The following is a 27,735-nucleotide window of genomic DNA, read 5'->3' as shown; positions in this document are numbered from 1 at the left end:
CTAGAGTTCTGCTTTTAGGGGCAAATTTGGAACTAAAGGAGAAAGATGAAGATCCCATGGAGAGGGAAGACACACAACTTGGGAAAAGCTCTGCACAAGCGTGGTGGGGTCTGGCAAGGCATCGGGCACGATGGGCTGCTCCCTGCATGTGCATGACAGGCCTCGCTATGCACCACACAGCAACTCCGATTTCAGATACCTCAGTTCACTTCTGACACCTCACTTAAGACCCCTTTTAAGAGATCTGAATTTTCCAGACTTTCCTTTTTTTTTTTTGAAAAAAAAACGAAGATTCAACTTTTATAATGCTGCTTTAAAAACTCCTTCAAGAACTGGGCCATGGGATTTCCTGATGGGAAGGTTTTATTATTAATTAGGCAGGAAGTGGCTGTAGCTCAGAAAAGAAATCTGAACATGATGGAGCAATCTAAGTAAGAGGCAAAAAGATTCAAACTGCTACAGAGACATAGCAGCTGTGGAACTATCAGTATCTTGCATTATACAAAAGTAAAATCTTGGCCCAAACATCACATAAATGTTATTTTTATATTTTGCATTTCCTAAGACCAGTTCATTTCATCAGGAAAATGAGATAAAAGAAAAATACAAAGTTTCCTTTTTTTAAAGAGGAAAAATCTCTAACTCAAGTGACATTGGAAGCCTCACGAGAATGTCTTTAGTGGTGGCAATGGAAAGCAATTTGGCATCAGGAACAAGCAGTTTTTAAAATACTTGTTAGCATTTATGAAGACAGTGCAAACAAAAACATATACACTGCCAATTAGGACATGCAGCTAAAACGGTAAAAATTAACATTTCTCCTCTCAAATTGTCTGCCAGGTTAATATACACCAACAATGCTAAATCAAAAAGTTGAAGAAAAAAACATTAATAGCTACCAAAAGTATCTGCTATTTTTCTTGCTGTGGTATCTTTACTTTTTTATATTAAACAACACTAAACATTACTCCATTCAGCTGGCTCAGGAGCCGATATGGTATGAAAAGCAACTCACCTCATATCTTGAAATACTTTCTTCAGGACTTAATTTTTGATTGAGAAGTTGCACCACCTTTGAAATGGAGGCTTCAAGGTCTTTCTGGAATTCTTCAAAATTGAGTAAAACCTCCTTTTCTGAGGCTCTCTTCTCAGATTTGGGCAAGACATCACCAATGTCACCCATGGCAGCCTTGCAAGAAAGAGACACTATTCAGAGCACGTGTGTGTGTCACTATTTCTATAAGGCTATTGCTTGATAACATCACTCGGGTTTTTCAAGTTGAGATACTGATCTTTGAAACATTCCACATTTTGCCCTGACAAGACTCTGGAAGACTGATCCCAATATTATAAAACATATCTGTTCTACGTAAGTGAAAGTAATTTTCCTAATCATGTAATGACAAAATTAGAGAAGTTTGTGCATGATGAAGAAAAAAAAAATACCTCAATTTTGTCTTTGGCTTCTTTAATTCTTGCCTGCAGGCCTGTGGTATGAGAATGCTGCTGGGACACCTGACTGGAAGCATTTTGCATCAGGGATTGCAAGATCTCTTCTGCTGCCACGACTTGCTCTTGGCACAAGGTTCCTCTTGCAGCCAAGCTCTGCAATTTGAATGAAAAGCATCAGAAGCCTGCACAGTCTTTTTATTTAGAGAAACTAAACTGAAAAAACGGCACTGATCTTGGAAGGTCTGTTTCTGGTCAAAAAGAAATCTTATATTTCAACATATTTCATATATTTCAATGATATATGGCCAGCATATATTATACTACAAAATCTCTGTGTGGAGAGAAAGAAGCCTGCTGCCATCCACAGGCAATTCTGTTTGCTAGCACATTCTTCCTGTCAAGATGATACCTCCCATGTGTTTGCCTCGGTGCCAATTAAAAGCAATTTTCAAACATTCTCTCACATCCTAGAGGCTTCCCAAATAAACATACAAACCATGCATCTGGATATGCATTGTCTGAACATGAAGTCATCCAAAAGCAAGCATATGAAGGCTTAGATTTCTTGCAGTATTGCAACAGGCCAGAAGCAGCCACTTATTTTGCATGCTGAAGTACTGTGCTATATTTAAATATTTATCATGAAATGTCCTTATTAGAGTTTTTTAACCCACAAATATTCAACATATTTCCCTGTTTGAGGCTGTCAATGAGCTGTATTCTAATGATAATCAGTGCTTTATTCCGGATCTTGAGCTATTGTACTGCAAGGGATAGGTGACCTGAGCTCTGCTTCTCAAGACCTCCTTTGATGTTTATTAACAAACCAGTGTTATCTTGCAGAATGAGGCTTATTTTATAAATGTTCATCCAGAAATTACAAAAAGTTCTTTTCTGCAAACTGTAAGCTAATTCTGTAAATTAAATACAGCGCAATACACAACTCAGAGTCAACTCACACTAATTCTGATTCAGGTTTATTGCTGGTGGATTCAGTACATGGAAAATCTGTGTTTATCCTTAGGGCTTGGGCGGAGGAGCTCTAATGACACCTGATTCTGCCACTGAATTCTGCAGAAGCTAAATCAGTCCCCTGCCACTAGTTAATCCTGTCCCTGCTGCAGAAATAGTGGTAACATAAGACAGTTCTTCAGCTTCTCCAGTGCAAGCCTAGCATCTTTGTTCAGTCTCACCTTCACTGGCAGCTGAAGGAAATAAATCAGACTTTGCACTGAAGCTGCTGATTATACACATATTTCCATCTGCCAACTGCCAGGGGGAAACACTAGCAAGAGAATTCATCGATGCTCACTGTGGATGTGCCAAATGTAAGCAGAGAGGCACAAATTACCCAGCATGTTGTTGAGAACACTTAAAAGTATTCCAGTTTTTGACAGGTAAGTCTTGAACACAGCCAAGCCACCCTCAGCTCCCTGCCTGTACTGGAAGTGAGGCAGCAGAAAGCCTGATATGACTGGGGAAACTCTTATCTCAGCAGCTTCCAAAGTTTCAGTCTGCGAGTGCTGCTCTGAACAGGGAGTAATTAATACCACTCAAGAGCAAGCTGCTGATGAATGGCAGAAGGAGCACCTCACTGGCACTTGCTGGTGTTTGCAAGAGTCATCTGTACCTTGGCTGGGAGCTATTATGGGAAACAACACCCACATACTAACTCAGGCCTGACTGTTTAAGACTGTTAGAGCACAAAATCCACCTTCACTAACACTTCACTGGGGATAGTTCATTTTACCCCAGCCACAAATCCCCAGTAGAAAGATGAGGATCTGATGAATGGGTACTTTAAGCAGTATATTTCCATTTTCACCTGCAAATGCTCCTCTGTCTCAGGTTCCACACGTTCCTGGTGACGGATCTGGCCGAGCAGCTGTTCAAGTTCAGCTGCCCAGCTGTCCACCCCTTTGAGCAGCACCTCCATCTCCTCCACGCTCTCTGGGAGCCCCCTGGCCTTTTCAGCAGCATCCGCGCTCTCTTCGACGAGCTATGAACAAAGTGCAGGGTTAGCCATGTTCACACCTAGTCTCAGCTCCCAGGGGTCTCCCCAGCACCCTGCTCCAGCACACGACCACCACTCCACCAATCATCTGGCATTCACACCCTAGGGGAATGAAGGAGAAATACACACTAAACCTACACCACTGCATAAAAGAGCAAAGAACTTTGTTTGCAAGCAGGACAGCACATGTGCCCCATCCCCTATAAGCAGGTGGACATGGTCCCTCTGCATGGAGAACTCCTAGCCTGCAGCCTTCCCCAAGCTGTGCAGGGAATTCTCTGAGAGAGCCAGAGCTGGCAGAGGTTGAACTCGGACCAAGAATCGTGATAACGATTTAATGGTCCTGGCAGTCACAGGCCAGAGATTAATCATTTGCCCTTGCACCAGGTTTAATTATATATATAAGTGATATATATATATAATACAGGCAGATATACAGAGGCATAGACATAAAGCCCCAAAGCGATGCCAGAAAAATAACTCCTAAGTCCTTAAGCCCTTGTAAGGGTATGAGAGGACTTTTTACCTCTTCTTTCTGAACATGACTCCTAAAAGCTTCTCTCGAAAGTTCTGCCATATCACTAAAGGCTTTTAGAGGAGACTCCAGATTTCCCTCACTCTTGTGAACTTGCTTCTTTTGATCTTCTTGCATTCTCAGTAACCTCACCTCCTGCAAAAACGTTGTAATTTTTGCCGCAATTTATTGTCACAACAACACCTTTAAAATGTCACCAAAAGGCTCAACTTAGAAAATTAAAAGTTAGGAGCGCTAATGTTCTCAGGCAAATTGGTAATGCCATTCTTGTAATTGCATTCTAGGAAATGTTAGCTATGTTACACAAAGCAGGTTCTACAGGAATTTACAGTAGCCTTAAAACCTGTCAAGAGAACTGGTGTAAAGTTGTGCAACTCTAGAAAATGCTACAAAACAATAAAGAACTTCTACCAGCTGAGACAGAGAGAGTATATGATTTAGCAAAGGCTCACAAGCTGTTAACAAATCCAATACTTCCATCTCTAGAACTGAATAAACAGCTTTATCCTGCAACAAAATATCCTTTTACAGGAGGGAGAAGGGGAGGTAAAGTTTCCATTTAAAAATTTGTGCATTTTCCATAGTGCCATAAAGACATTTAACAAGGCACATATGAACAGGATGCTTCTGTGTATTCTCTGTTCCTCCTGTTCAAAACCAGACAATTCTGAGCTGACTTGATTTATTAACCTCTAAAGAACAAGTTGATATGTTTAGAAAATAAAAATTCTGAAAGGCCCATGACAAGAGAGTCATATGAAACAGGAAGGTTTTAACTTACAAACTGTGTCCTCTTGATGAATTTAGCCCATCTCCGGTTCAATTTCTTCAGCTCTTTAGCAATATTTGATCCAACTTGCTCTTTGCTAACTTCAATGAGATAATTTCCAGCTTCGTTTAAGGAGCCATGCACTGAATTCCAGTTTGTCAGAATCTCAGCTGGGATCTAGACAGAGGCAATGAAATTGTTTAAAATAAAACCTGGCTCAATGTTTATTCGCAAAATGGGAAACAAGAAAACATCAGAAACAAACACTTCCACACTTTCCTTCCAGGAGACTTAAAGGCATCCCTGTCCTTCACGACAAAGGGAAACCTAACCACGTACCTCTTCTGGCTGCTCGTTTCGTTTTTCTTCCAGCCATGTCTTCAGTAAGTGGATGTTTTCTGTGTAACTACTCCAGGAAGTTAGGACTTTCTTTAAGGTACTATTTACATTAGAAATATAGTCCCTGCACATGGAGATTTTCGATCCCACTGTCTTTAAAAGTTTGTTAATTTCTTGAGGATCACCAGCTAAGACAGGGAATAGGGAAAAACATTATACACTTGAAAACAGAGTGTTTGAAAACACAGAGTCAGTATTTTGCATAAAATATTGGAAGGTGGTGAGAATTCAAGCTGGTGACAGGACATCAGCTCAAAAGAGAGGTCTTTCTCAGTTGATGAGCGTGAACTCACCCAAGTCAGGCCTGCTTAGGTTTTGGTTTTTCAAATCTTCACAGATGTGTGTAGCAGTTTCCAGATGTTTTTCAAGTCTCTTTTCTTCAATGAAATTCTGCACAAAGTGAAAAGGAGCTGTCAGGAGTAACACTTATCCACACAAAACTAGGTAGGGAATGCAGTTTGGGATATATTTTTTTCAATATTAATTTATAATTTGCAGGTTAAATGTAACCTGTGCACATCTGGCAACCCAGTTACTTCCTTTAATCTTAAATTAGACCTGTTGTGTGCCCTGCTAATGAGAATTTGTAATTTGATGTGTAACTCCATCCTCTGTACTGCCTTTTATAATCCTGATTTTTGCACATTGGAAAGCTGAAGCTAGAGACACTTCAGGTACCTTTCTGAATCTCTTCCTCGTGTATTAAACTACTACCTACAATCTAACAGCTTGAAGGAAGACTATGAATCACTATTGTAAAAATAGCATTACAGTAAATATTTATAAAACTGACTGAACCAAGAAATTCAGAACAAAACAGGACAATTCATATGCAGTAGGAAGCATCCAGAAGCAAGGAGGTTGGGAAAAGAAAGAGGGCATCAGGTACAGAGAGGATTAGCCAGCACTGCAGTAGTGGTAGAGTAGAAGATACCTGCTACTGAACTACAGAGATTTGGGTGGATTTCAGCAAGTAAAGGGCTGATACGGTTTGACCTCTAAATAGCCTAGAAAGAGTCCCTTGCCCCTTTTCTATGAAAGAAAATGAGGAAAGAGGAAATTATAGATAGTCACAGCTGCGTCTACTTCTCCAGGCTGAAGAAACTCACATTCAGAGCAAAATGGGAAGACGACATGGAAAAAAAGGTTTTATGAAAGTCTACCCATGCTCCTTGCATAAATCCCAGATCCCACAAAACAAGTATGCTTCTCCCAACCATGCTGGTATCTTCAAATGAGGAGAGAGGTAAGTCTGAATGAAAACTATGGCTGTCAGGGTCCATGTACGAAACATATATTTTAAACTTACATTCCAGTCTTCCAGGAGTGATTCCACAGACTCTTTTGTCCCATATTTCATGCTCCAGATATTTAGCTTCAACATCACCTCATTGGCAATAGCTGAGCACAGCCCACAGTGGTATTCAAGGAAGGTGTTGGAGTTTGTGAACTGAATATTGCTGAATCTGCAATCAGCAAAATGTTCCAAAGGTTGATCCAAAAATAACTGCATGTAGATGGCATTAATGTTTAAGGCTTTTAGCCTAAAAAAACTGTAATTACAGACATTATATGCAAACATCTATTTTGTTAAGATGGAAGTAAAAATATAAAATAACATCTGTTCACTTTTTTCAGCATTAACAATTTTGAGCATAGCAATCTTGTCTGCTCAATTTTTGAAAAGTCTTAAATAGGGATATCTGCCATCTATTATATCAAAGGGTCTCAGATTAAGGACACAGATTCCCTGGTCAGCTTTGAAAAGAAGCTTCCAACAGCAATATGTGGTTGTACATCCCGTAGATCTCAAACTGATTTTTCAAGTTAGGAATTAAAAAATGTGGAAAGAACACCCCTCTCAACCCCCCAATATTTTTTAAAAAATTGAAAACATCCATGTTTGCTATCCCTAGAGGGTGTTTCCTATCCATGCTAACACAGAGCATCTAAGAACCTCCTATGAGATGAGTTTCATTTGGCACAAATAATTAATTAGACATTCATTGGACCAAAGAGTGAACCTGCCTGCTCTGCATCCCAGTCTCTTCATGCTTGGAGGGAAAATGTGCTTTCTCTATAAGCATGGATAAATTACACACTTTATTCATAGTAACAGAACAAGTTAATAGCAGAGCTAGAAAAAAACATAGCCAAAGTAGAGGGAATTTGAGAACCACAACCTTCGTTTCATTTCCTCTAGTTTCTCAGGCAGTACTAGTGGCATATTCTTCTCATCTTCATTCTTGAAGGATTGAAGGGTGTCCAAGTGAGAATCAAAACAATCCATCAAGCCCTAGGGAGAAAAAGACATAATAAGTCATTCATTTAAACACTAGAACATTTCACTTGGAAATCTGCAAATTACCTGACACTAGTGAGAGCTATTAAGAATCAGTCAGCACAGGACAATGTTCCAGTGTTTCAACTCATCAAAGTCAAATGAAAGTATTCATATTTCATCATCTCCAAAAACACATATTTACTAACCGCACAATATGGTTTATCTTACCACTGAGCATCTAGTTAAATACAAGGAACGTGGATCTATGCTACCTATACTATCAATTCTTTCCTCAGTTTTACTGCCATCTTTGGAACTAAGAAGTGTCATTTTGATAGTTTCAAGATATTAAGATCTTGAAGTTTGGTCAAAGTTTGGTAAAGCTATTATCAATTGAAAAGCCATGTCTCTGGCAACTGACTAGCATCAGTCCAAAGAGGCAGCATTACCAAGTCACTCGCAAGACCTTCTAGGTCACATCCACTCAAATTTATATCATGGACACATCACAAAAACATTCACCTCCACCGTTGCTGATACAGAAAGAAAGCACAGTATTACATTCATCAATCAGGCATCAACACAGTCACTTTTTTAAAGTCTTCAGACTCAAAAGGATACTTAAAATACTATCAATGCCATGATCTCAAGATTAGAATAAACAACTTGCAAGGAAGGTATTGAATATTGGAATACCTTCCACTGCTTTGAGTGGAATTACAGAGTGATTCAACAAGTACTTAACTTTAATCACATAAGCTGCATGAACTCACTGGAATGTAACCCTGACCCAAGTGCTTTTCTGAATAGGTATGTATTAAGCATAGATTTAAAGATAAGCAAGTCCCTACCTGCATTATTACTTAGCAAACAAACAAGTTGCAAGTGCCACATAAAAAAATACCACAATTTATTCACTCAGCATTCAATTATAATTTAATCTCACTCCAGCAAAATCAGAAACACCCCCCTATAGATCCATGTAGTTATTTGATTAAACTACTCATAAATCAAAAATCTAAGATATCATCAGAGGGGCTTTTCATCTTCATAAGATAAATATATGCACACCACTTCCCAAAATGTCAACATAACAAGTGCTTTGCTAGGTCGGACTGGAGAGGAAATTTCCCCTCCAGCATACCTTAAATACTACAATTATTTCTCTGAAGAGAGACATTGCTTTAAAGGGGTCCTGCAAATCAGGCAAATCTTCTGCCTGCAGATGTTCGACCTCCTGAAGCCAGGCCTCAATGCCATCCAGAGGAGGGGGAAGCATCTGGTCCAGCTTTGTCTTCCATTCATTAATCTTAAAAGAAAAAGAAAAAATAGAATTGATTACATTTCTCGCTAAAATTTCTCACCAGCTCCAAAGTACTGACATATGTTCTACAAGCTGATGCCCTGGACACCTCAGGAACCATTCACCATTCAGTAAAGGAGGTTCCAGTGAAGGCTGCTGGGAATGAGTTACGTTTACCTGAGACTCAGATTGGCAGGGGCAGAACAGAAATAGACTTTCTGTCTTCTTTCGGGCACTGAACACCATTCAGTCTCTCTGGATTTCAGATTGAGAGTCAAAACCCACCTTCATTAATCCAAATAAAATATCATCTCCCCTGTTTTCCTTATGTCAGTTCCTGAGGTAGACTTAAGTCTTCCTCATCAAGCACATATTGATAAGAGAGCCAGAAATGCCTCTGACCTGTGAGATCAGTTTATGCCACTCTTCTCTCATCTGCTGCTGATCTTCACTTAGCTCAGCTACACTTGCTTTGGATGACAACACAGGCAGAAAAGCCTTTTTTTCTTGGTTAAACGCTTCCATAAACGCCATCATTTCCTAGGGTTAAAAAGGAAGAATAAGTCATAGAATAAAACTTTGAGTGGGAACTGGGGGAGTCAAGTATTGTCTTTGGACATGTCATAGGAATTCCATTAACTTCAAAGGATGTGATTCACAGCAAGGAAAGCTATCAAGAAGGAGGCATTCTCACCTGCAGGCAGTATGTGGGTCTGAAAGCACAGATGCCACACAGTATGGGTGTCTATAATATAAATGCCTGTGCAGTCAGGACATGGATTCTCCGAAGGGGAAAATTTCTCCCCTTCATGCTCCCACATGGGCCTTTTAATTATAAACTCTGGTTACTAAGCCACAGAAATAAAAGAAAATTTTACTTTAGATGCAATCTGTAGCCAAAGGTTAAAGTACCCTTTCATGACGCTAGTTGAGAAAACCTAATCATTATTATTATCACAGCAATGGAGAAGGTGACCCCAACTGCATCAATTAATTAAAAGACATTACCTCACCTTCTCCAAAAAAACTTGCTCTGCTCAGGAGTCAACCAACCGGGATACAACTAATTCCTTACAGATTTTTTTTTTCCCAATCTTCCCTCAATCATTTTGGAGCATTTACCAAATTCAACCTCTGGTTTCCAACTCTCTTGTTTAAAAATCTATTTAAAACTTCAATTTAAGCAATGAATATGAAAAGCTCTGTTTTGGGGAATGTATTTTTAATAATTCCTTGACAAGGCAGGTAAGTATTTTAAGAGAGTCAGTGAGATGCAACTTACTTTGTACTTCTGGTAATATGTTTCACTCTCGGTGTCAATCAGCAACTTCTCTAACTTCTTTCCTTGTGCAGCCAACCAACTTACAGCGTCTCTTACTTTTCCCTGTTAATTAGAGCAGAAAAAATCATTTTTCCATTTTGCAAGACCTGTTTTTAATTTACATTGTGCCATAAAACAGTGTACAAGTGAACACATGATAAACTTCACCCAACACTTTGGAAAAATAAAGAAAAGCTCCTGGAGGGCAGACTCTAAAGAGTTTTTTTTTTTAAAAAAAAAAAACAACCACTATCTCAGAGTAAGGCCAAAGTTTTAAACCTGGCACCTGGATATATTAAGAAATTTTAAAAGAAAAGTCTGAATGCAGCCGTATTATCAGGAGATTATCCATAGAGAGCTATGCGAACAGCCAATTAATGCATAAAATATCATGTGAGAATATACAGAACAGAAAACTTGATTTTGCAGCTGGTGTCCTCTGTAGATGACAACTTTTCTCTCCTCTACATTTAAGCTATTAACTTTAAATCTGTTTGTTCTGCATATTTGTAGATCTGTCTACCTGTGTCCAGAAACTTAAATACAGAATTCAGACTGTACACAAAGGCAACAGGTTTGAAAATGTTTGAAAATTAAATAGTTAAATGGAAAAAAAGACAGTCTTGACCACAATTCCACCTGTATCATCAAAAACTTATCACACTGTGTCTTGGGTATCACTCAGGAGCATCAAGAGTTTCAAACCAATTCAGTTGCTGAATCAGAAGACCAAACCATTACAGACAACGGTTACCAAGTCATGTTATAAAACAAGAAAACAAGCACTGAAATTCTTGGCAACCTTGAATCTCTTAGAAGTGTCTCAGTGATAAAATACGTGACCTACCTGCATGTCTTCTTCAGACACTGGTAAACTCCTGGAGTATTGCAAAAACTGGGCCACGTAAGTCATGATTGACTTTTCATCTGGATTCATAACGTCAACATCTACAAGAGCCAATATTCCATTAACACAATTATACAGTCCTCATGGCCTGGTCACATAATTACGCATTATGTGGAAGTTACTTAACACAGTAAGTGGTTACATTTATTTTTCAGCAGCTTGGTTAAAATACCACTGTCAGAAATTTCTTTACTATACACTAGTTTCATATCCTTTCTTCTGAATATTGTTCCTGTATTTAATGCCAATTAAAGCAAAATCCTCAAAACCTGAAGGTTTTGTTCCTGTATTTAATGTCAATTAAAGCAAAATCCTCAAAACCTGAAGTACGCACTGTATTATACAGTAAAGAACAGCTTTCAGCATTACAGTAAATATCAGTGTTTCATTTCAAATCTGAACAGAGCCTTATTTCTTCCTGCATTACAAATCAACACATATCAGACAGTATCACACACACTCTTACAGCAAAGACATAAAAACCTAGATCATTTACCTTCAGGCTCAAGCAGTCGAGGAATATTCAACTCGAGTTCGGCAATTCTGAAAGCCTCTTTCAGATTTTCTTTATTGGTTCTAGTTTTTGCCTTCTCCATGTCAACTAGACCTGGTCTTAAGGCATGGATGATGGCTAAAAAAGGCAGTCCGCTTCGCCAGCTTGACTTGAAATCAGTCACACTGATAGAACCATGCCTACCCCAAGAAGGATTAGAAACAAAATGTCAGAGTCTGTTCCTCAGATGGCATAAGTATAAATTTATAAATAGAGTATAAAATTAGTAAAACTGGATGTGATACAAACGGAAGGAGTTACAGAAAACCTTGCCATTGAATTCTGTAGAAGCTAAGTCAGTCAGCAATAAAGCCAGTACTACTGATTGCTACAAATACTTTTACAAAATGACACAACTCTTCTTTTCCATTCTTAAGACAAAGCCTTACTGATATAACACTCTTTCCAAGCCCCAGCATTGCTCTCATTGTCTATGCATCCTATTGCACTGAAAACAAGAAGCAAAGCATGGGAGTTGTTGCAATAATGTGTATAAATTTGTCTGCGAAGTGGCTGAGTATTGGACACATTTGGCTTTCTTTTCCCTTGTTAGCTTCCCTGTCTTCCGTGTTACTCAATGCCTACCACAAGGATCAAAATTCACAAATCAAGTAAACTTTCCATTAGATTTATGACACAGAAAACTGTAAGCCCCTAAAAGTGAAAAACTAAACAACTCTGGTGTTTTATTAATGGGATTAGCCTCAGTTTCTTACATTTAAAGGGCTAATGTCAAAACGCTTAAGGCCCAATAGATACTAAAATACTGCTAACATCATCTAGATTCTAAAGATTCTATGCTAAACTGTCACTAAGAAATGTAGTAAAAAGAGTAGGGGGTAAATACATTACAGGGGAAAGCAGCAAAACAACAACAACAACAAAAATTAAGATACTATTTATAAACCTTGGATGGAACTTACAAGGAACATTGTTCTTTTGCCCACAACAAAAGGGCCTTTGTTGCAGAGATCTTCCACCGTTCCTTAATTTTTGCACTTTTTTTAGCTGATCTGCTTGCCTTTGGAGAGGAGTCAACAGCACTTGAACAATCAAGAGATGGCTGATTGTAAGTACAAGCAAGTGTTCTGGCAAGTTCTTCAATCTAGGAGAGATGACAAGAGCGTTTAATCAGGTTTCAATGAAAAATTACCAAGGCATCAACTGCAGAAAACCAGGGAGAATTGGACAGGACTACTACAGCTATAGTTGTAGATCAGATTTTTGAAGTCTGGTCCAGATTTTATCTGTTCAACCTGAAGTGTATCACAATGCCAGGCAAATCACCACTGGGTGATTTTTTGGCAGGCAATATTTACCCAAGACAGCTCATCCATGTGATACTGTGGACATCACCACTGGCACCAAATTAGTTCCTTACTCAATGTACTTCACTGCTCCTCCTACCACTGAAAGCAGCACGTGGCAGCTGCGTTTGTGATGTTGACACACTGTTGTGTGTTAAGCCTGTTCACAGCTTGCATGTTCACACAGGACACAGCCACATCTGCTTCACAGACCTCAGACATCCAGCACACCCAGAAGCTTTGTTCAGGCAAAAAGATAAAGCCTCTGGGTACGTGCAGCCTCGAAACCTTCAGCACCAAAGTACCATTTCCAAAAGTATGAGATACATACTGTTAAATAAATTCACTTTTTGGTTCTTCCCCAAGTGCCACTCCCCCACTCACCACAGTGCACCTCTGCTGGACTCCTGTTAGAAGATAATTGAGCTCCATCTTTCCCTATAATTCTCCAACATGACCCCAGCAATATCCTGTGCTTCCAGACACTCCCTCCTCCCCACAAACCATGCAAGACACTCAGTATCTGGTAAAAGAAACACCATCATGAAAGGCTGCCAGACAGCCTTTGTGGTACCTCAGGCATCTGGTACCAAATAACAGAAGAGCAAGTACTACACAGCACGAGCACAGCCAACACAGGCTGCCCCTGAGGGAGGTGGATGTGAGCCACTTTGCACTATCCACCCTATTTGGTGCTTAATCATCAGAGGGCTTAAGCAAATGGGCAAAGTTTAGACTACTTTTAACTGGTTATTTAAATCTATGTATATATATGTATATGCCCATTCTACCATTCTGAGCTAGATATTGTTCATCAGACTGTAACTCCATCATTAAACTGGAGAAGCAGCTCACAGACACAGACAAGATGCATTGGTGCATCTCTTACCTGAGTCATTGCTTCAAGTTATCAGAAAATAATCTCCTTTGTACTAATTCATCTCATTTAGTGACTACATAAGTCAACGCATTTTTGTGCTTTTTTCCCCCTCTACTAAAATGCTATCTCACATCACTGAAATACTTACATGAAAATGAAATATAATTGTCCAAATTAGGCCAAGCACAATGGAGGGTTTTCCTTCAATAATGTCAGCAACATGAATATTTATGAGCTTGAGCTGAGGAAAAAAAAAAAAAAAAAAAAAAAGGATCATTGTTAACAAAGAAAGTGTTCCACCAGCTCAACTGGCTTTAGTTGTGAATTTTTAAGTTAATACTCACTGATCTGCTCTTTAAAAATGTCAAAGCATTTTCTATGTTGCTTCTGCATTGGAAGGTATTAAATCCTTTTTCCCGGGGCTGTAAAGTAAAAAAATATGTTACATTCCCAGGAGCAATAATCCGTTTTAATTTATATTATGATAAAGGAAGTCTTGCAAAGATTCATGAATGATTTGCAATGAACTAGGCTCAGTGGATATGATTAAATGACAGCAATTAAGACACTTGTGAATAGCTCCATGACCCCAGACTGATCATTGCTTACAACTAAACACATCCAGAAATATTTGACGTAATATTTTTATTGCTCTGTCTTACCAGATGTTGACCTGAAAGCACTTCCAACAGATCCAAAAGTAAATGTCCTTTCTGTATATCTGTGTATAGATCTGAGATAACAGAAGGGGGTGTATGCTGCAAAATAAATTTCAATGCTTGTTACACCATCTTTTGTCAGCTTGGAAACATTACACTGCAAAACATTACAGATTGTTTTAATTTGTTCTTAAAACTCTGAGCTTCTTTTTTTTCAGTAAGCTGAAATACAAATCCCACACCTCATTTCCCACATCCTGTTACTTCTGAACCATAACCACCCTTGCCTCCTGTACCTTCTTGCCCCTGCCTCTGATTTCTACAAGAGATAATCCAGACCTTATTTTCAAGCATTTATGCATTTCAGTGAGGTATGTGTCAAAATAAAACAACTTTCAACAAAAAGGAAATCAAGAAAAGCAGCTAATTCATTTTCGACTTCTTAATCTTTGTATCTTGACTTCAAATTGAATTGAATTACAGAATTGAATAGTTAACCTCCCCACCCTTTTACTAGATGTAGACAACACAAACTTATCACAAGCTCAACGGATTCTGCTCAAGAAAGGACCAAAACAAGATTATTTGGCTCAAAAAAGTCAGATCCCCAATGTTCTCTGCATTAGCTGCTTTATGAAAACTTAAAGACAACTTACAGTGTTAGGTGATTTCTTTTAATAATCGCTTTTCACTCAGATTATCCCATTAAATTTATGCTCCTGGATTGCAGAATAGAATAATTCTTACCTAAACATAATAAAACTAACTGTAAAAATAGAACATCTTAAATTCCTGTCTGGGACATGTACACCAAAACCCAACTCAAAGTCTGGAGACAGAGGAAATAAGTTTCACTAGATCAGTGGGAAAGATACTCTCATCTACCTATAAATCCTGCCTTCTGAACGTCCTTAGACTATCACTGATGCAATGCAATTGCATTTATTAAACAAATGCTCTCTAGGGATATTTTTCTCCAATTACTGCCCAAAATCTTAAATTACTTTTGTTTATTCCTGAAAAATTTAACCTCCACAGAGCACTTCTAAATTAAAGAGGCAAAGAAAAAGTCTTTCTCACCTTTGCCAGTATGGAATTTATCCAGCTAGTGAAGGTTTTCTTCTGGGTAGACTCTCGCTGCACTGGGGAAAGAAAAACAAAAAATGCTTAATGAAAAAAATGGTCTGATTTTGTCTTTCTCGAAAAGCTTGATGGGATCCATCTCATACCTAAGACCCATTTCCCAAGATATGATATTGGTAATACTTTCTTGCTTACAGAGCAAACTTTCTTGCTTACAGAGATCATGCTGCATCAAGCAGATGCAGCAAAATCAACTAGAAAAGGCTTTTCTAATAGTTCCACAAACAGATAGTGGTTTGAACACATCATCCTATCTAGATCCCATCATATATCTAGAATAATTCCATCCATTTCTAATGACACATAGTGTCACCGACAGAGTAAGACCTACCCTTGGGATTGCTGAAGGGTTTCTCTCTATGATAAAATTCTTAGGAGAGCCCAAGTCAATGAGAAGGGCACCCTGTTCCTACCAGGATCTAGAAGATTTGGAGCCTCCTCAGACCCCTCTCAAGGAGGTCAAACCCAGGAAAATCCATGCGTCATGTCAGGTGATGAGATGAGGAAGGAGGCCAGGATATCTAGCTGGGTGGTAAACACCCAGCTGTAGGTGAATCACAAGGAGCATGTCTTGGTTAACCGAGCAGCAGTTCATTGATCACACCCACGAGGGGTCTTAAAACAGGAGCGAGGAGAAAGAAAATGCTTAGAATGCTTAGACGACAAGTATCCCTGCGAGAAAGGTGAAATTCAGACGTGTTGCCAGGCGTGCAGGGACCCAGCTCTTCACAATGGTCTCTGACCATTGTGACACTGAGATACTGTGACACTGTGGTAAACCATGAGCAGGGGGCACTAGTTGTGAAAGGGGACAGGGAACTGTTTTAGCCCACATTTCAGAAACCGCATTTTTTAACTTTCCCACAATGGAGTGGCAAGCAAAAGCATTTCTCCAGAGCTCGTGGGTAGCAGATGAAGAAAAGGGAATGCTTGTCCACTACCTGCAAAAGGCCAAAGAGGAAGGCCATTTATGACCCATTTCTGGTAAAAGCTTGTCCTGAGCTTAACCAGCCCAGCAGATGCTGCTGAAGCACAAGGTTGGCTCACTGCCAACTGCCCCTCACTGCCCTTTGCTTCCCAAACCCCTTCCCTGCACTGATTCAATATCTCCTCTGTATCCTGTCTGAAAGGAGCAGTGTACAGATTATCAGATTATGCCCCTCTTGAGACAGACATGGGAGCATGGAGCTAGCCATGCACCTTGCCAAGATAAATAATAATGGTTTCCCTTGGCGTAAAGCTTCATGCAATCCTCACCTCAGGTAGAAAAGGTCCTGTCCATTTGAACGGCACAAGATCAGGCCCTTCCTCCATTTTACTGGCTGGTATCGCGCCCCTTCCCTCGCTTCTGCACAAGTCTCTGATTCCTCCTGCCCCTTTTCCCCCCATATGCGAAGAAAGATTGTGCTCCTGCAAAAGGCTTCACACGGCAACCAAGCTCCTTTCCATCACCTTTACCTGGCTGCCTGCCGGTATTTCCCTAGGAAATGATGTGGAAGCGCTGACCTAAAATGGAGGAAGGGGCGGGACTCATTTTCTGTGGCCCTCTGGTTGTTTGTGTCAGGAGATGCCACATACATCAGGTAAAAGAAAGCACCCTCTTCCCCTTCTCCTTGCATCTGAAGAGCCATCCCAAGCACCACACCGTGTTCAACAGCCCAGGTTCAAATGGACAGGCCATTATCCGAAGGAGGACAAGATACCCTGGGCTGATGTTTCGTTATCGCACACATCGACAGCAGGGCTCCTCCCAGCTCTGCCCATCATGTTCGTGCTTTATGCACGAGCACGCTTTTCAAGACAGAAAAGATTGCTCACTTCTACCAGATCCTCCCAAATTTCTTAGCTCCTGCAGGCAGATGAAAGCTCACTTTGAGACCCGCTGCAGCTACCTCCATGCAGCTTCCCCATGGGCTGTGATGGATGCCCAGGGCCTCTGCACCTCACCGGGTGCAGGACGCCATCCTGGGAAGTGGCTGGCAAAACTGCTCTCCTGCCAATCGCTTCTAGCTTCAGGCAATAGGGAAGTAAAGCATGACCAGCAGGAGAGGTGCAACCAGAGAGGAAACACAAGGGAACTCGGGGATAGGTATCTACACAGCAGGTATCTGGCAGGTTTGGGGTTGAGCGCAACTCTAATGTGGATCCTTAATACCACTGTGGGTAAGTTCAGCCATGTGGTACTAAAGTCTTCTCACACTCCCTCATTAATACCACCATCAGCAGAACTGGACAGTTTTATTTGTACTCTTTATCTGACTTCTCCCTCAGGTCAGGTTTTCCACCAACTTATTGGGATGATAGGAAAGAACAGCACGTGAGAAGCTCTGAGGAGCACCCGGCAGGGATACAGAAGGAGAAGTCATAGCAGTGGTGGCAACAGTGCAGCAGGGTGCATGGGTGCAGGAGAGAAAGAGGTGGAGGGCAAAAAGCCAAGGGTAAAACCTCCCGCAACAGGGAAGGGGCTGAAGCAGGACTCCAAAGAGCTAGTCAGCTTGTGAGAACAAACAAATTCGGGGATGCGGTAGAAGTGACAGAATGCTCCTGCACAAAAGATTAACACAAAGTTTGACATCATAAGGCAAATGCAAAACTACACGATGATAGGCGTATTTTTGTAGGCTGGATGAAAGGTAGCAAAAATATCAAGCCCTTTGGGAGGATAAAATAGAATCCCTTATTGCTCATAAAAATGAAATGTCACTCACAGAAAAATGGCCCATGCTTTATTAAGCGCAGGGAATTCAGCGGGCACAGACTCCAGTCCTGGTCTGCACTGGGTCAGTTATGCTTTGCTATGTGTAAACTTGCTCTCTGAGCATTGGGAGCTGCTTAGAAAGACCACAGCCCCTTTCTCCCAACCACCCCAACCAACACCAAGACCTCCTTTGCTTCAACCTGGCAAGTGAGCTACAAGAAATATATCCATGTTACATGCATCCAGGATTGCTTTGCACTGTGTAGCTATCAAACCTTTTCTCTGTTCCTGTCTATTCCTGAAGGAGCGTGAACAGCCTATGCCTATATTTCCAGCTTTCCTATACTTCCAGATTTGTTAAACTCTCTTATTTCTAAAAAATCGCCATACTTGACAAAGTATGATCTGTCACGTTCAGCACATCAAACACCACAATCCAAAAGGTCCTGGAAGTCGTCACAGCCACCCAGACAAGGCACAAGCCCAACTCACACAAGGAGGGCATAACTAGCATGGAGATACTGCCTTCATGTCCTCACTGGACCAAGCCGCACCCTGTGGTTGAACATCCGTCCAGCAGCCGTTCCCAGTCACTAACAAAACATTGCTGAGCCGCCAGGCTCAGTTTTATCGCGCGGGCAAGGCGGGTATTGCTAGCACACGGAAAGAAGCAGCACGTAAAGTTAGCACGGAAAGCAAATATTAACCACCTCACCTGAATCCAGCAACTCTTCCAGACCGAGCTCTTATCAAACAGCCGCCATCGCTTCCGCTCTGGAGAACTTGCTTTGCAGCTGCTTACAGACCGACTAAAATGAGGACATCTATTCCGCTTTTCATTGATTCTCTATGTATTAACGTGCCAAAGCAGCCAGCATAGCGTTCGCTCGCACGAACTGTGGGGCAGGATCACAGTACGAGGCGGGGTACCCTGGCGCACACCCAGCTCTGCCTGAGCTACTGACCACGTAGCTGGTTTGGAGGCAGCCTCAGTCTGCCTTATTTCATATCCAAATTAAAAAAAAAAAAAAAAAGTCTCCCCGTGAATCAATACACCACGCTGCGCCTACCAATACCTCTCCAAACTGTGGTGCAGCAGTCAGTCCGTTTAAATCCAGGCCACACAGCCCACAGCTCTTGTTACACGTGTGTTGCTGGCACAAGGATGGACAGTTGTTTTTCAGTTTTCAGGCTGTGGGTCTTTCCCTCCCAGCTCCCCCGACGCTGCTGCTTGGAGGCTCCAGTGATTTAATTACGCTCTCAAATTCTTCTATCTATCATGTGGTTAATTAATACGGATTTTTATTATTATGAGGATGAATGGATTCTTTGTGAGGCCTTTTTGTAGGACTCCAAGCGACCTTGGTTTTATCCTGTCCTAGTTTTCAAAATGTAACTGACTCAGAATTTAAAAAAAATAAAATTTTTAAAAAAGCTGATAAAGTTTCCTTCACTTCGGATGAAAATTCACCAAGGCAGAAAGGGGATATGAGGGAATATAATAAGAACCTCCTAATCTGAAAATACCTGAAATGTGCCACATTTCATCCTGTTTTTCAAAATCAATCTTTAGATTAACCTCTTTAGTGGGGAATAGCAGATAGGATGAGCATAACACGTAGGCTGGCTGAAAATCAATAGACACTGCTGGACAATCACAGTTTTAACCAGTAATGAGCAATCAGCATGTAGGAAAAAATAGACTAATCATTATGACCTAAAGCACGGGGACACGACGCAAGTTGTAGCAGGGACTGCAGTAGCCTACTGAGGTTTTGATCATTCATTAACAGGAATACAGAAAAGCTAGAGTTGAAATTACTCTCCTTTTTAACCCTTAGCTATAATTTTAAATCAATGAGCACAGGTCTGTCTGTCATCTCCCCAGCTCTTTTTCAACAGAAGGAATTACCTCCAGTACATGAAGATAGGAGGGTAACTGGGAGGTCTCCTTCAAAAGAGCACTCCTAGTATGACCTGAAACACCAAGTAGGTACCTGCGGCAAATTATAGGAACTGTCAGAGGACTCTTATGGATCTGCTGACCGAGGGACAGGGTGAGGAATTCATCAGTTAGCCCTTTATAGTCCCTTCCCTTCCACCCATTAGCATCGTTTTCATTTACAGCAGACAGGAAAGTGGGGATATTTCCAGTATTTATGTTCGGCAACAGGGTACTAAGCAATTAAAAATAAACACAATATTTTTGTCAAGAATCAGAAGTTTTTCCAAAACTCAATGGAGGCGATGAAAAAATTGCTACAGCGATGGATCTTGGCAGTTCCAAAAGCTGCATGAAAATTAACGGGTTATCTACTGCTGCATCTAGGAAGCATGTGGGAATTCTCCTACGCTATCTCCTTTCAACCTCCCCTTCCTTTCACAGGCAAATTCTCCAATTTACCAATTTGCCAGGAATCCTATTCAAGGCAATCCTAAGTTTTGCTTTAGTGGTTTCCTTAAATACCTTTACTCTGCTCATTGCCAGTATCCTGGAGCAGCGCAGAATCAGTTGCTATATTTATTGTCAGAGTTGCACAGAAATGAGGCATTCAGGGCACAGGCAGTGGTTTCAGGTTAAGTTCTTAAAGATACTAAACCACATCATTTAGCTATCAACATACCTTTAAAGATAAGAGCTTAAGTAGCTACTCTTAACACTTTAAAGAAAATCATGACAGAGCAGGGCCTTGAACACAAGTGACCTTTAGTGTCCTACCCTGCTGCCTCAGAAGTGATCCACTCCTTAGTCATTTTAATGCCAGTTTTTAACTAGTGAAGCACCTAATAATGTCCTTAACAAATTGAAGTTTATCTACTTGTGTGAATGTTTTACCCATGAGAAGATCTCTTTTTTTTTTCCATTAGGCATGACAAGCTGAGACAAAAATACCCACGAGTGATCTTTTCTTATGGCCAGGCTCATGTATCGTCCACCTCAAGTTCCACCGCACTCGTCACATGCCAGGGAGCCGCGTGCGGTTACATGACAGGCACATGGACAACTCGGCTGTGTAGCATAAACAGGGCATAAATTGCAGTGCAGGTATGCTCGTGGGAGCTTTCCCACTTGTAAAATCACCTTGAATATCATAATAAGCATTGAACAGACTTTTTGGACCATTTTGATTTAAAAAATAAAAAATAAAATAAAAATAAAAATAAAATGAAATAAAATAAAATAAAATAAAATAAAATAAAATAAAATAAAATAAAATAAAATAAAATAAAATAAAATAAAATAAAATAAAATAAAATAAAATAAAATCTGTAGCTGTAATAAAATACCAGCCTCAACAGATGAGGCAAACAGCTGGAAGGCAGGAGACTGTTGGGTGAGAGTTACTCGTCCCCCTGACCTCTGCAAGAATTAAGTGTGTCTCAGAGAGATATCCTCCCTTAAGTCAATTACTTGGAGACGAGGGCAATCTAGTACAAGCTGCACAACGAAATCCAGCAGTATATATCACCACATTTTCAATGTCAGTTGAAGAGAAAATATGTTTTTGATCATTCATAAAGATGAGATACAACTGCATCAAGTAGCATACTTAATTGTTATCATTAAGCACTCTTCAAAAATAGTATGAGCTGCCAGGCTTTTATGCTATTGTCCTTTGGATTACCAGTAAACAGCAATATGCATATAGGTCAATGAGCAGAGCCAGCAAGTTATGACCCCTGAAATTAATTAAATGTCAAAAAAAGAAAACAAATACACGACCCAGACTGAGAGCCAAGAACATGCTTCTATGCCTGAAATATCTCAGCAAGTAGAGAAAGAAAATAGAAAATTCTGCTCTTGGGCAAGACCACAGCTTTTGTCCATTTACTGCCTCGGGAGGGCAGGGGGAAGGATTTGTGTGGGAGAGGGAAGGTGAAGGCTGGGAACACCCCACAGGGAAGCAGATTTCACAGAAACTACCTCCTGCTCCAGAGCACGACAAATCTCCTGCAGTTCCTGGAGCAGCAGCCACTCATTTGCAAGGGGCCGCCCGCAGCCCTCGCTGCTCACCGCGCTGCTGCTCCCCGGCACGCACGCGGGGCCCCGCACGGCTCAGAGCGCTCACCACAAAGACCTTCTTCTGTCAAAGCATCGCACGTGGCTTCTCATCTCAGGTAGCTGAAAACAATTTTGGCCCCTTTGTGTCTTGCACTCAAAGCCATGTGCCACGTTGGACCCCTCTGCACCGGGAAGATGTTATGGAGTTGCAGCAAGGCATGTTATTCCCCTCTATCCACCCTGTCCGCACCACGCTCTGGGCATGGAGCTCCTGCCTGCTCCCCTATAGCAAACTAGGGCAAATCTCTGCAGAGCAAAGAGACTTTGTGTTTCAGAGGGTCAAAAGACCACAAGAAAGAGCATCCTGTGTTCAGCAAAAGGTTTGGAGCCTGCCCAGCAGGAGATACCCTTCCCTTAAATACTTCCCATAGGATGTGTCCCAGTAGGTCCAGCTCCAGGCGTTCTGCCTGCGCTGTGCAGGGACACAAAACAGCTTTGCAGCAGCTCCAGGACATGCTGCACCAGAAAACTGGAAGGAAGGAGGAAACAGAAAGGCAAGGACACAACTAAAGTTTGTATTTTTCCTCATTAAATTTCATTCCAATGTTTGGGGGAGAGAAGAGCAAAAGAAAAAGGATGAGAAAAGAGGGGCTCCAAGTCCCAATGTTGCAATTTTACAACTATTTCAAATTTCTTGGGGTGGGAGAAGCAACTATTTGCTCTTGCTTCTGGAAATCAGCTTGATTACTGATTCTGGAAATCAGCTTGCTTCTGGAAATCAGCTTGATCAGCTTTCTACTGGAAAAGGCTAAACAGCAACATACAAATCAAGGAAGAGACACATACAAGGGTTTCTATTCTTGCAGGTTTTTTTCAGTCTCACGGTTTTGTGACAACCTTCATCATTTGGAAATGTCTAGAGATGGCAACACTAGAAACCATGCTGCTTTCATGTTCAAGCTTCATTAATTCTGCTTAAAATATAATTTAGCTTCAAAGAAAAAGGCACTTTCTGCCTCTTTCACTGAGAATAAAGTTACTTTTTTTTGGGGGGGGGTTTACCCCATCTGTTCAGCTGAACATTTCTAAGTGAAGTTACCATGTCCCTACTAAAATCCTATGACGGTCTATGAAAATATGAAAGCAGTTGTGTTGTACATACATACAACTGCATATATTCTACAAATATGTTAATTACATTACAACATTAACAACCTGGCATTGATTTAATAGAGTTTGTATAATAATTACAGCCGAGAATTAACCTCTTTTGTTATTAAAGGATCTTCTTCCCCTCTTTTCTTACCATTCCTCCCAAAACTACTAACAATCTGCTTCACAGAAGTTTATAACTTAAATCACAGCCAAATCTTATTAAACCAAGAGTTTACTTTTACACGCAGTGGAAAAGCAGCTGGTTTGGTTACCTTTTTTTTGGCATATAATCCCATAATGGACAAAAACGACTAGCACGTGCAATAGATCTTGTCCTGTGTAACCAGATTAGACAACTGCCGTAACGTCCCTGGATGCCTTTCAGGAATAACAAAAGATTGGATCACAAATAAATTAAAAGCAGAACAAAATCCAAGCAATCCCAACTAGATCTCACTCCTGTTTTCTTCTTCAGTACCAAATATTTACACTTATCTCCTATTAAAAATGGTGTATTATCCAAGGCTGGACATATACTTTAAGGTTATGATTTAACCGTCTGAAAAGCAGATCATAATAAGTTTTCTATGCCTAGTTAGTCACCCCAAAAATGAACTGATTTCCTCAAAGTGATAAGCAGCTATTCTTTGATCTGACTTTTCTCCATAATTTCTCCAGGTCAGCTTCAAGACTTGAAGCAATACAAGTGTCTGGCTGCTGTGCAAATCACACCTCAGGAGTCCTATTACTGAAAAAAAAAACACCAAAAAATGTAACCCTTTCCTGGAGTGACCTAGTTCTTCTCATTGGACCTTTGCTACCACAGATCTCCTGGTAGATTTACTAATGGTTTCTATATGTCACGTCAGGGAATGTGCCTTCAGTGCTACATCACAGCTCTGCTGCCGCTTGTCCGTCCGCTTCGCCCCAGAGCAGATACTACAGTGCTGCAATTCAATACTTGGAGCACATCTGCCTCTTCCATTACACTCAGTCCTTATAAAAATGGCTTGTGCTGCTTGCAGGAGACCTCTCTGGGTGCTTTGCAAACAGTTACGACACACATAGTTTGGAGACACGCTTGCACTGTATTCATTTCAGCGTAAGGCAGAAGCCCAAACTATTACAGCACAGAAATATTATGTAGTTATTTGATATCATGTAGTTATTTGAATGTTAGCACCCCTAAGGGCAGACCATGTTTTCCAAACCCATTTTATGGCAATAGCCCCCTCAGCCTTTGTACTAAAGCCAAAATCAACCCCCAGGCCGAGTCTGACACTGGGGCAGTGCCCTGGACAAGCCGGGCTCGGTGCAATGTTCCCACTAACTCATGCCTGTTGGGAGATTTTTTTTTGCTCTCCTGAAAGCCTAATACTGAAGCAAAATGGAAGAAAACTCGCTATTAGTTTGGCCTCAGATCACTGTTAGCACTTGCTCATAAAAGAACACGGCTTCAATGACAATATTAGTGCAAGTCAGGATTGCAAAAGTGTCTTGGCAGAATATTTTTTGCACTCTCTCGTTTAAACATTTTTTTTTCTCAAATAAGCAACAAAGGAACTTCATCATAAGCGATCGAGAAGGAAAAAGCTCTCTAGCACTATGGCTTAGCCCATCCATCCTAAAATAACCAGGCGCCAAGCACATCAGGGATGAGCTTTCCAGCGCTGTTAGCTCTGCTGCCTGCACTAGGCTCCTTGATGAAGCCTCCCTACATTTTTTCATGAACATGTTTAGAGGCAAATCACTCATCCAGGAAAAAATTTATTGAAAAAAACTCAACATATGATTAAGGAAACTCTAGAAAGGCTGAAAGGCCAACTCTGATGCATTGATAAACACTTAACTGCCATTAAAATGGAACAACTGAAAATCAATGCTCAGTTCATAAGGTATCACTCTTTGCAAGTAAGGTGAAAGACTTTGACTGTTAACAACTTTGCTTAAAAGTCACAAAGATTTTCTACTTGTTTAGGGCACAAGGTGTCTTTCTACATGTGCAGGATATAAAAAATAACGTAACCTAAGTACTGCAGCTAGTAGCTTCAATAAGATGGAATAGTCCATCTGAAAAAGCAGTCAGCATACCGGGGAAAAAAGTTTCCTTGAAAAGAGTTTACATAACATGTATTCTGGGGAAGAAGACTTAAGTAACAGTGAGTACATCTGCACCAAGAAAGGCAACAGCTCTGAAAAAACTGAAGGAGGCACCAAGAGATCTGTTGTCTTTCATTTGGCTGCTGAAAAGTCACTTATGAAAAAAACGAAACATCAGCAGGAAAACACAGATATGAACCAACAACAATGACTGTAGTGCTAGTTTTAACTGTTTTTTTTTTCAGAATTTCATTCAAACTTGCCCTCAGCCATCTATTTTTGCCATAAATCATATGAAAAAAGCACATGAAATGGCAATAGCTTACCTTGCAGTGATAGATGGAGATCATCTATCTCAGAGGAAGCCTGCTCCTCTGTTGAGGGAGATGACAGATTTGATGCCATAATAAATCTTACGGAGAGTCTTCAATCAATTTCCAAGCTGAAACAAAAGAGAAGAACATCAGTACAATTTGGGTTTCAAAATGATGCAATGAAAGATGTTAAAGAGCACACGGAGGCAGGTTTGGGGTCTTTCCCTCCTGTTAGGATGTTTCCTTAGCTCATCCTGAACCAAGTGACAATGACTAGTGCATGGACCACAGCTTTGTCCATGGCGTGACAAAGTGCTAGGATCAGGAAATTTCAGACACAGTTGCTTTCTTATAGAAAGTGGGGAAAAAGCTCACGGTGCCTTCTGCAAATTTGTTACTGTCACATCTCCAAGACTTTCTTCACCTCTTTGTACTTTAGAGATTTCTCTTCCTGCCCGGATAATTGTTCCTGAATGGAAACAATTAAAGCCAAATCTGCAAAGATTAATGAGAAACAAAAATGTAGCAGTTAACGTAAAAAAATAATCTCAGCTTCTGTTTCTGCCTGGTACCTCAGTTACTCCTCATCCCCCATGCAGGGGTTTCATTTCCCAGCTCCTCCATTTTCCTTTCCCTGGATACCTCCCCCATTGCTAATGCAATTTGAGGGAATGATACGCTGAGTCCTTCTTAAAAGTATATCAATGTTTCTGTTACTGCAGTGGCAATATTGTTTAATCTGCCATTGTAAGGGGAAAAAAAAAAGAGCTTCAGAGACTGAAACTCATTTTTATCAAGAACATAAAAATTAAGCAAGTTCAAAAGTAACTGAAGCTGAAAATTAAATAAGGGCTCCCCTTAACCAAGCTCTGTGACCTAAATAACTGTAACCTTGTCATCAAAAGTACTAGGATGCAGACACTGGATATTAATAATTCATCCACCCCAGTATATGTTAAAATAAATGTGGTGAATAAATGAGTAATGGAACCCAACACTGAAGATGCCAATGACATTTTCATTCAGTCCCTATGTGCAGATGAATCACGATGCCACCTTTATTTTCTCCATTATACCCTATTTTTCCTCACTCAGCACACAGAACGGACAGCACTTGTTTAATGAGGACCCACTCAATGCGTTGTTTTCGGCCCCCTGAACAATGTGTGTCCTTGTGCTTCATTCAGGAGCTGCTCTGATGACAGGATTATTAAGTTCCTCCCAAGATTTCTATGGCTCTCATCCCCACAGCATCTGAGTGCTTCACAAACATCAATCAAGTTACAATTTACTTTCACAGCATCTACAGATGAGGGGTTATTGCCCACATTTTACAGATGGAGAGCAAGGATACATAGACGACAAAGTAAAAAGAAAAATAAAACGTTAACATGGCACAGTCCAGGTATTTGGGGAGAAACAGATATGACTCTATAAGTCTAAAGCATCAAGGTCAGTGGCTCCAGTGAGTACTCAGTGTAACTGCAAGGAACCCAAGGACTTAGGAGGGCAAAATGATGCATGAGGTTAGGCTGAAGATCAGAAGATTTCTAAATATTTGGCTCTACCACTTTCCTGAAACCCTCCTTTTGTGATCCCATGCTGCAAGGCTGTTTCCCAGCTGCCACCTGTCCCTGTCCTTCCCCAACAGAGAGCTCCACATGCGTGGAAAGGGAGAGCTCGCATTTTCAGAGGACGTTCCTGCAAGGATTAGTATTCTTTAAAAGGTACAAGATTATCTGCACAAGGATTACAGTGACAATAAGATAGTTCCTTTGACCCTCCAGATCTGCATTTGAATACAGCATATTACATGTAACTATTTTACAGCCACCTCTAAAGAGTCTGCGGCTGTCAGAATACTGATAAAACTCTTAGTAATGCTTTCTGTAGGCTCTAAGATCTATCGTCTTTTCTGCTTGGTTTTTAAGTTGATTCT

At 40.6% G+C, this 27,735-nt stretch overlaps 1 protein-coding gene across 1 annotated transcript in view; it reads right to left on the bottom strand.

Moving 5' to 3' along the window:
* Positions 1-27,735, bottom strand: part of SYNE2 (spectrin repeat containing nuclear envelope protein 2) — a 161,075-nt gene that overhangs the window by 120,691 nt on the left and 12,649 nt on the right. The window contains exons 2-21 of the mRNA XM_088539613.1: positions 25,809-25,924; positions 15,464-15,525; positions 14,387-14,482; positions 14,069-14,146; positions 13,873-13,965; positions 12,461-12,642; positions 11,481-11,677; positions 10,925-11,025; positions 10,039-10,140; positions 9,159-9,296; positions 8,598-8,762; positions 7,353-7,465; positions 6,479-6,635; positions 5,463-5,559; positions 5,110-5,297; positions 4,783-4,947; positions 3,993-4,136; positions 3,278-3,451; positions 1,447-1,605; positions 1,016-1,189 (exon numbers count right to left, since the gene is read on the bottom strand). Coding sequence (XP_088395739.1) covers positions 1,016-1,189; positions 1,447-1,605; positions 3,278-3,451; positions 3,993-4,136; positions 4,783-4,947; positions 5,110-5,297; positions 5,463-5,559; positions 6,479-6,635; positions 7,353-7,465; positions 8,598-8,762; positions 9,159-9,296; positions 10,039-10,140; positions 10,925-11,025; positions 11,481-11,677; positions 12,461-12,642; positions 13,873-13,965; positions 14,069-14,146; positions 14,387-14,482; positions 15,464-15,525; positions 25,809-25,887 — 2,664 coding nt within the window. The 5' untranslated portion in view covers positions 25,888-25,924. The remainder of the gene's footprint in view (positions 1-1,015; positions 1,190-1,446; positions 1,606-3,277; positions 3,452-3,992; positions 4,137-4,782; positions 4,948-5,109; positions 5,298-5,462; positions 5,560-6,478; positions 6,636-7,352; positions 7,466-8,597; positions 8,763-9,158; positions 9,297-10,038; positions 10,141-10,924; positions 11,026-11,480; positions 11,678-12,460; positions 12,643-13,872; positions 13,966-14,068; positions 14,147-14,386; positions 14,483-15,463; positions 15,526-25,808; positions 25,925-27,735) is intronic.

This window comes from Tinamus guttatus, unplaced genomic scaffold (assembly GCF_059628265.1).
Source record: "Tinamus guttatus ecotype Peru unplaced genomic scaffold, ASM5962826v1 Tinamus_guttatus_pri_ptg000048l, whole genome shotgun sequence".
NCBI lineage: Eukaryota > Metazoa > Chordata > Aves > Tinamiformes > Tinamidae > Tinamus > Tinamus guttatus.
The sequence above is the reverse complement of the archived record's forward strand: the minus strand, read 5'-3'. Positions and strand labels throughout refer to the sequence as shown.